At 46.8% G+C, this 9,707-nt stretch overlaps 1 protein-coding gene across 1 annotated transcript; it reads right to left on the bottom strand.

Moving 5' to 3' along the window:
* Positions 1-8,256: 8,256 nt before the first annotated feature.
* Positions 8,257-8,730, bottom strand: LOC124701062 (auxin-responsive protein SAUR32-like). The gene has a single exon (XM_047233116.1). The coding sequence runs from the start codon at positions 8,660-8,662 to the stop codon at positions 8,360-8,362; it is 303 nt and encodes a 100-aa protein (XP_047089072.1). The 5' UTR covers positions 8,663-8,730; the 3' UTR covers positions 8,257-8,359.
* Between the last annotated feature and the right edge of the window lie 977 nt (positions 8,731-9,707).

Genomic DNA, 9,707 nt, shown 5'->3' with positions numbered 1-9,707 from the left:
AAGATCCAAAACATATTCAGAAGATCAAATTGATAGGAACCACGTGAAAAAACAGCTTCTTTATGCCTCTTAATATGAAATCAAGCGCAACAAATAACCAATGATGCAAAACACCATCACATCACATCAAAATATTAAATAAAAACGAATATTAGTGCAGGAGCCTCATTCACAGCAATCATACCTCACTATGGCAAAACTGCACTTAATAAGACATGTAACAGCATCAGGCATGGGTCGTCTTCTAGGTCCCAGGCAGCCGAAATGCCTGAGCAGCAGGACATGTGGAACATGTTCACCAACCATCAGCACGCAGCACAGCTCCTCCCACTCAATCTTTCTGTCTTAAAATAAAAACAATGACCATTAAATAGAGAACGTTCTATCCTAAATTTCTAGTATTTTAAATGTTGAGTTTAAATAAAAACTGTCCTTCCTCTATTATATAAGGATGCACCAGAATGATCCTAAAATTTAGAATTAGACATGAACATTCATTGAGTAGATGGAAGCTATATAATTTACTTGACTATTCACATCACTTTCCTAAAAACATTCAGAATCTTAACTAAGCAAGAGAAATCTAGAACCAAAACCAACTCAAATCCTACACAAAATAACAAACAGAGATATTCATATCCTGAAGTGAATTAAATAAAGAGAACTTACAATCATTGGGCATAAAAATTAGTGTTGTCAAACTATAGTTCATGCATTAAACTAGCGCTAAACTTTCCCAATTGGAATGAAATAGACATAAGTGGAAATTGATCTCAAACTTGATTCGCAGATTCATATAAACATGTAGCATTTCGAATTTGTTTTATAAATCTGCACTAAAGAGCAAATGGGCAGCAATAGCAACACGGTGTATTCATTCATCTCGCCCAGCTCGGACTAGCTAATTCTCCACAGCACGAGCCATTGTTTAGAGCAAGGCTGGAAACAATGTTCTTTCCCATGTGATCCATATTCTTATCCATGCAATTGATCTAGATTACCTATCACTATCAGTACCTAAGCACTAATTTTTGTATACATGAGTGAACAGGAGAGTTAAACACAATTTAGAATGTTTAGTGCCGATGATTAGAATGTTTTGCAATGCACATAAATTTCCGAAACCTTCTCTTCCATGTTTTAAGGCTGCAAACAAGATCGCCAGGTTTTCTAATACACCAGAACAAATCCTGCGGACTTGCCAACTATTCTAGCATGTCCACCACAAATGCCACAAACATTTGTAGCAAACAATTCAGTCGAGAAAGGAATTAGAAATCAGCGAAGATTGATCTCAATCGGCAGATTCATATAAACATTTAGTATTTGAATTTGTTTTATCAATCTGCAATGAAGAGCAAATGGGCAGCAATAGCACCGTGTATGCATGCATCTTGACAGCTCATACTAGTTAATCTTGCACATCATGAGTTAATGTTTAGAGCAAACCTAAACTAAAATCGTATCTGAAGGTGCAGCTAGCTCACACGGAAATGGACACGAAAAAATATGAATTTTCACCTAAAGTTCTCTACTGATCTGCCAACACGGTGTGCACAGGGTCAGTCAGACTCCAGCCAGAGTTGACAAGGAAGAAGCGAAGGCTGATCTTCGGTAGTAGATGGCTGTATGAATACAGAACATCCTAGTCCGAATAATCAGTTATGAACTAACATATGATCTAAAGTCCAAGCACTCCACAAGGCGCACTGAAATCAGGACGTACTTGCAGCCTGAAGAAATAAGAAGACTAGGGAATTCTGACAACATATTGTGCAAGTGTGCTATAGGGTTATCCTTCTTTTTACGGTATTGTAGTATGGTCTTGAATGGACAAAAAAATTAGCATTCATTAATTGGCTTAACTTGAGTAGATGCTCAGGTACCATAGCTATGCATCCACGTATAAACTAGTTCAACAGTTACAGGTTCTAGTTTTTAACCAGCATATACACTCAAACAGTCAAACGAAAGATAATTGCTTGACATCACACAGAGTAATCAAACTTGGAGGACTACATCTATTATTTATTTCAAGATAAGCCAGGGATGAAAATCAATATTACTGATCCCATTTTCAGTTCTTGTTGATTCTGAAGCTATTTCCTCAAGACAGGCAAAGAAACAATAGGAGTTGACACCAGAGTTGTAAAGCAACCATCCCAATTTGCTACGGAGATTAGGTGAAGTAGAGACTGCATTTCCCTTATCCAGCAGACTGGTCGTCTAATTAATCCATTGAAACCGCATATACACTGGCAGCATTACCACCAAAAGTAAGCAGGTTTGAACCAAATTGCATTTTCAGCCCATGGATCAGCCCCCATAAATCCATATCAAAATGATATGCTCGTCCCTAGCGCCGCCAGCATACAGGTATCCAAATCCAGGAATCAGAGCGTCTTGAACAAATAGGAGCTTCCCATACCTGGAAACTGTTGCCCCTCCAAGGCTCCAAGGTAGCTGCAAGGGATGTGAGGGAGAAGCTGCTGGACCAACGGGACTAGAGCTATGACGCCTCGCCCCTCCTCCTGCCTGTTGCTCTGCCAAGAAACAAGTTTTCAGTCCAAAAAACCGAATCAGGGGAACCAAAGGAATAGGTTCAGGGCACTGGATAGCATACCTGCGGATGCCGGATGTCGGCGTCCCGGATCAGGGAGCGGCGAATGCCAAGGTCTGGGCCTCAGCGGAGACGGAGGGCAGAAGGGCGGAGCTGCACCGCCGCGTGCGCTAGGACGGCACCACCAAGCCGGCGTGAAGCAGCCCCGGTCGGCCGCGCGCGCGACGCAGGCAGCAGGTTCGACGGAGAGCCGCAAACCGTCCTACCAGTGCACGCGCGCGCCGGCGAACGAGCCGCCGCGACGCACTGGTACTTGGGGGCACCGCCTCTGTCCTTCGTGAGGCCATGGCCGCGGCGGTCGTTCTGGTGCAGGACAGCAGGAGCGGAGGAGGATGTAGAGGTGAGGGGGAAGAGCGGCGGCGGCGGCGGCGTTCGATCTGGGTTTCGTTGGGTAGGAGAGGGGATCGAGTTGGGTGTCACGAGAGGTGAAGGAGGAGTCGTGGATGGCAGCAATAGCTCGAGGACGTCGCCGGCACTGGCAACAACAGTTCCGGACAGGCGACCACCATCTCTTCTTCCGGCGGCGCGGCGAGCTCCTCCCGCCTGTCGCCCAAGGTTCTTGTCCCCAACAGCCACCAGGACGACGGGTGATCTCCGCCCTCCCCTGTCCTTGGCTCGCTCGCCACAAGGACGAACGCGTCCATCTTCTGAGGAGAGGCCGTTGCGCCTCCCGCTGCCCCGCCTAGTAGGGGGTGGAGAGGAATTTTGATGGCCGGCGTGAAGGGGATTAGGTGGCCAGCCTAGATGGGATTGGGTGGGTGGGTGCGCCGGTGAGCGGCGGTGCTGGGTTGCCGGCGGGGAGCAGCAGATCGAGATCGAGTGCGGCGGCGGCGGCAGCGGCAGCGAAGCGAGCAGGATGTTGGGTGCGTGCGTTTTGTGTTCTCCAGTGAGGATTTACTTCCTCATTATTTCCTCTCTCTCTCTCTCTGACTCTGATGAAGTAGTAGTAATCATGTTGGGTTTATCGCTCCGTATTTCATTCCCGATGTACTCGAATCAATATTTCATCTCCCGCGTGATAGATCATTTAGATCCTAATTAATAGCATGTTCTAGTCGACAATGCATGCATATAGGTGATGTACCGGTTACAGTACTACTCTACTTGCCGATCACTTGAGATGCCATCATCATTCACCTGCCTACTCCTTCATCCGTCCTTAAATAAGTGTATTTTAAATTTGATATTACATATGTTACCGTATTTTATGTAAAAGTTCAGTGAAATTTGGAATTGTTTGGCTTCCAAAATAGAAAAAACATGCACTTATTTGCGGATAGAAAGGTCTAATTGTTTTGTTCAGCGCGGGGAGCGTATCGACCGTGCACATTGCATCGGACGGTTCCGTAGGCTACTAGGTGCTGCCGATGCTGGGCCAGTTGTTGTTGGATTCCGTCGCGCTCAATTTCGATTTGGACTTGTGTTTTCCCGCGTGAACTAAAACAGAGTTTTTGTTGCACCACGCAATAATTACTTGATGGATCGAGTAGTACATATCATGCTTGCTTGAACTAACTTAGTAGGAATGAGTATAGCTATTTTAGTAGGAATAGCAAAATATGATTCACGCATATTCTAGTTATATATCTTTTGTCAAAATATTTTCACTCCATTTTAGAATTTCAGTAAAAAAAATTAAATGTTGTGAGCAACTCAAATCAAACGAACAAGATATTTGTCTAAATATGGGTTTATATAATTTTTAAGAAAATTATGTACAAGTTCACCTCGTTTTTCACACATATTCCAGTTATTTTTTCTATTTTCGCACAAATATAATCCACACATATTCCAGTTATATATTTTCAGTTCATTCGCTTAAAATACCTCCATCTTTTTGTGAGCAACTGAAACCAAACTATCAATATATCATTTGTGACCCACTAAAGGAAAATCTACGTATGTTGACGGCCCTGATCCTACGCCGATGGCTTTCCTCGAGGCTGCCGGCATAGGTATCGAGGAAGGGAGCTGAGAAGTGTGGTCGTCGGCGTAGATGGACCTAGTCGTCGGCGTACAATCGCCCGTCGGCGTTGGCTGAGGATGGCCTTTGGCATACAGCGGGCCATCGACGTAGCTATTCCACGTGGGCTCTCCCACCGGCCAGCCAGACGGATTACAGGATAGGGTCAGGTCAATGTCGTCGGCATATTTTTTTGTCGAGCTAATCATGCTTCTGTTCTTATTTACTTATTTTCCAAGATATTTTGAATATATTTATATTAAATAAATAACTTTGAGGGATGCCCGATTTGCGGTATCCACACCCCGGCCTTCATAATATATTGGCTCCGTTCAACAAACTATGCGGTGGTTAAGGCCATGACCTATCTCATTTTGCTTGAAAGCCATAGAAGTCCAGTTTTGTGAAGGGATTTTTCGGAAAAAACTATTGTAGTCCATGTATGTCCATGTTTCTCGCAATTAGGTCCCATAAAATGATGTTGCACGTTGGTTTTCCATTTTTTAAGATTCTTTTTGAATCGATTGTCGCTAAATTTTGGTTTCACATGAAATGATAGAGCATGAATCTCGCACCACGGGTCCCCGGGTGTGACCGGCTTCGCGCACATGGGCTGACAAGACTTGGGAAGGTTCTTGGGGGAACTCCCTCTTGGGATGAACTGGAGGGAATCTTGAGAGTACATAGGTTGATCCTTGTTACCACATGTCCATGTGACCTAATCAAGCTCAAATGAAGGCATAAGTCCAGTCAAAGTTGTAATCCGAGGGGTCAACAGGTTAGCTTTCTTTGGATCCTACTCCTAGGAGGGTGGGAATTAACCAAAATCTTGTGTGTGTCCACATGGTGTATACACAAGTGTGGTAAAATGTTGCTAGATCTAATATTGAACCCCCCTAGTGTGACTCGCTTCACGCACATGCAATGACCACAAGTAGAAAGGTTTTAAATGTATACGGGGCGAACTCCCTGGGGGGGGGGGGTCGGAGGGAATCTTGAGAGAATATGGGTTGATCCTTGTTACCACATGGCCATGGTGTGGTTTCTATGGAGGTTCAGAGTCTGATGAGTGGCCACAGATGGGGCTGGCATCAACTGACGATATATCAACACTGATGGCCACGCATAGCCGTTGCCGTTGACCGTATGCGGAGGTTCATCCCGTGCGACGATGGCTAGAGGGGAGGCGCCGACGCCGGAGACGCTGACAACGCTATGTAGACGGCTGCCGTAGGCGTAGAGGAGCACCGACGGGAGCCGGCCATTGGCGTAGACGGTGAGTCATGTGAGCCCTAGTCACCATGGTGTGGTGGTAGTAGCGACTGCGAGGTGTTTGCGTGATGGTCCGGAAGCCTGTCCCCTTGAGTGAGATGTCCATAGCTTCCAGCTGTGCATGCGACGGTGGGGTAGGCCCCATATTTTTGGGCAGACCGGAGCCAGCGTGGACCAGTTCGTATGGCATCCAGTTAGACAGAGCACGGAGTAGATGAGCCCAATTGCATAGTCGTACGAGTCGGCCGGGAACACGGCGTCGGTGTTGGTGACATCGAACCCAGGACCCTTGCGCGTGTCATGAATTTCACGTGGTGGACGTCGGTGTTGGTGACATCGAACCCAGGACCCTTGCACGTGTCATCAATTTCACGAAGAGCAACGTGTGCATGTCAAGAGGGATGTGGCGGAGGCGGACGTTGGTTCATTTAAACCCGCCTGATCTGATCTTGTGGCACCGTGCAAAATCGGCGAGGGGTGGCCGGTGAGATGCGTGCTGCTTTATGAAGGCGTTATTTGATGAATTTATGTGACGTGAAAAAAGAGGAAAAGGTGAGACGGAACTTTGGAGCACTGCATAGCTAAATTGACCTTTGGTATTAGTATTAATTACCACTTTTGTTGGTAAAGGAAATCCGCTCATCTTCCGGTTCATCGATCTAGCTGTACACGCATGCATCACTTGAAAATTATAAAGAAGAGCGGCCGGAACAAATTCCTAGTACTCGGGAGTACTACTCGCGCAAATAGCACAGCTATGAATGATAAGTCGACTTGTTTTTTTGTTTTTGTTTGTGCCGGTGATGTTAAATTTCGGATCGATTCTTTCATTGTTTTGGTTCACGTAGTACGTGACAGAGTAGTAGGGAATAAAGAGAGCGCGACGGACGGCCGATTAAAATCCGGAGGCGCGCGCGAGAGTTCCGTTGATGAATGAACCAAGTGCCAGGCTGGACGCGCGCGACGACCGTGACTGCCTAGCGAGGAAAGGGAAACGCTCGCGTTGACCTGTCTGTTGATGTTGACGCGTGCAATTGACGCCGTTTTATCCGGTCGGAGGATCGCACATCCTTGCGCCGTTCCGTTGGGGAGGACATGTGGGAACCGGGCAGCCTACATAAGGTGGGCTCAGCACAAACAATCTCCACAAACAACCGCGCGCGCGCTGCTGCCTGATCGTCAATAATACGATAGAGATGCAGTCTGTGCAGGAACCAGCTGGCGTCTCGCCGTCGCCGCTACTTGTTGGAACCCGTACCGATTCGCAGCCTCTCTACAGCATCGCCAGCCAAGCCCTGAGCACGCTCGCCATCCACGAGATGCAACACTACCCCTGCTTAGAGACCTCACGGGGCTGGGTGCTCGTTGTCGACCCTGCCTCCTTGCACACGTTCCTATGGCGGCCTCAGGATGGCCAGAGGATCCAGCTGCCACCCAAAGAGCACGGATTCCCACAACACTGCAAGTGCTTGCTCTCCAACATGCCAGGTGCGCGCGGTTTCAGGCTGCTCTGTCGTGGTCTGTGATCTCGATGAAAGTGAGATCTGGGCGTGCAAGATCGGGGCGTCCAAGTGGGACACACACCGCTACAAACTCACCACGCGCCGAAATGGCGGTATTCGCCGAATGGTGAACATTGGCAGGTGTCAAGGCATTACAGCTGTCTGTGGTAAGATTTATTTTGAGTTAACATCTTATAACAAAGGCGTCATTGAGTTTAATGAAAAGGAGGGAATGAAACTTGGCATTATATGGGTTGACATACTATGTCGACCCCTCCTATAGTCCCAGATCGAGTAGTGAGTTTGACATACTCCACGCGGCAACTTTATATATTTTCTGAATCAACATGCTCTTCGATCATCGACAACTTTTCTACCTGTCATCCATCTGAAGAAAAGGACTAAACATGCTATCTTTTCCAAACTATGTACTCGTCCTCTACCTAAGGTCACATTCGTGGGCTATGTATGTGCTGTCCTTTAGTTTTTTTTCCTTCTTTTTTGAGGCGATGTGATGTCCTTGTGGTTGAACTTTGGTTTCAGCATATACTTTATAAAGCGAAAAAGGCTTGTCTCTGTGTATTCTTTATTATGTTGTTCCGCACGCACTTTTTATCAACTTGACGTCTGCCTGGTGCCTGTCGAGTCGACCCTGATCTTGTTTCATGTCCTGTTTGCCATTCGTTTCCGATCTCGACCTTGTTTAGTTTGGTCTTCAAGTTTGCAAAAGAGAGGGAAATAGAGCAATTCAAGTATGTCTGTCGTTAAGCCTGGCTACGACGACTGTGAATCCAAATGTCAATTATATATACATCGGTATAAATCGATCTAGTATGCATGCATGTGCAAAAATCGGAAGAAACGGAAGGCAGTATCCCAGACTAATCACCTACCCTCTCCTCTCTCTCCATGGTACACGCATGTATCCGTATCGGCAGATGAGCGTAGTCCAGCGCACGCTCTCCGGTGCTCACCGTCGTCGTGCTCACAGCCGATCATCGATCACGACGTGACCTTAGCGCGGGTGCACGGGGCCAAGTGCACGCGGTGCGAAGAGGACGAGTGCGCCGACGACGTCTCCCGCTCGACGAGCGCTCGCAGGCGGAGGAACTCGTCGACGGAGCAAGGGAGGCGCAGCGGACCGGATGAGTGGTAGCCGTAGGTGTCCCGCGCCGCCTCCAGCAGCCGGCGGAAGAGCGGGTGGTAGAGGTAGGCGATGGGGATGACGAACCGCCGCTGGTCCTCGTCGACCATCACCGCCAGCCACCCCTTCTTCACCTTCCCTTTCTTCTCCTCGCCCTGCATCGCCGGCGGTCCAGCTGCAGCCGAGCTCTCGCCGTGCTTTGCTTGCTGCTTGATGCTGATGCTGCGCTAGCTAGAGCCAAAGGGAGAGGTGTGCGGTGCGATGTGGTTCGCGGCAGCTGCGGTGGTTCTTATAGGACTTGCGTGATTGCGTCGTGCGTGCGTGAGACGTTTGCAGCCGCCAGTGCGCGGTGCACTCGTGTGCCGCTGTTCGTACGTCCTATGCTACGGAACCTCTGCATCGCCCTTCCGTGTTGGGCTGGGTTGGGTTGAGACTTGTGTGGGGCAGGCAGGCAGGTCATGGAAGATTTATGCTTCGCTACACGTTAAGGGGGGCGAATCCTATGTGCCGACTCACATATCGTGCCCCGCACGCCCAGCGCTGACGATTTTTTCTTGTGTATTCGCTGTTCTTATTATTTTTTTCCTTTTTTGTTTCCTTTTTGTTTCCTGTTTTCTCGTTTTTATTGTTCAAATTTAAAAAAAGTTCATTTTTAAGAAATTTCAGTTTTTATTTGTTTCAAATTTAAATGCATGATTTCGAAATACTGTTCGAAATTTAAAAAGTGTTTAGATTTTTGTTTTCATATTTTACAAATATTAATTATGAAAAAATTCAGAACTAAAAATTTTCAGATCCAAAAATAGTTTCAAATAGTTGTTATTCCAGAAAAAACAAATTCTTAAAAAAACAAATGAATAATCGAAATAGAATAGAAAAAGAAACTGAAAAAGAAAAAAAAGGTACTATTTAGACTTTGGGAATGCGTTTTGTCTATGGAATAAAAAATCTTTTTGATCCGTGCGCGGGCTCATGGTGACATAGGCATACCCAATGGGCCTGCCATGGATGGTACCCGGAGTTTATTGAAGGCCCATGACCCGAAGAATAAGAAGATTCGGAAGCCCAAGATACTATTGAAGAAAGCTAGAGTTGTAATAGGAGTCATCGTTTGTAATCTTGCGGGATGGGTTAGAAACCCTCCCGGACTTTGTAAACTTGTGTATCACGAATCCCTCGACTCCACCTCCTATATAAGGGGGAGTC

The sequence above is a fragment of the Lolium rigidum genome, chromosome 3 (genome assembly GCF_022539505.1).
Source record: "Lolium rigidum isolate FL_2022 chromosome 3, APGP_CSIRO_Lrig_0.1, whole genome shotgun sequence".
NCBI lineage: Eukaryota > Viridiplantae > Streptophyta > Magnoliopsida > Poales > Poaceae > Lolium > Lolium rigidum.
Note: the sequence above shows the minus strand (reverse complement) of the source record. Positions and strands in the feature narration are given on the sequence as shown.

Bases quoted from the DNA above. Each gene is read 5' to 3' on its own strand.
- LOC124701062 (XM_047233116.1), bottom strand. From the start codon at position 8,662: ATGCAGGGCGAGGAGAAGAAAGGGAAGGTGAAGAAGGGGTGGCTGGCG.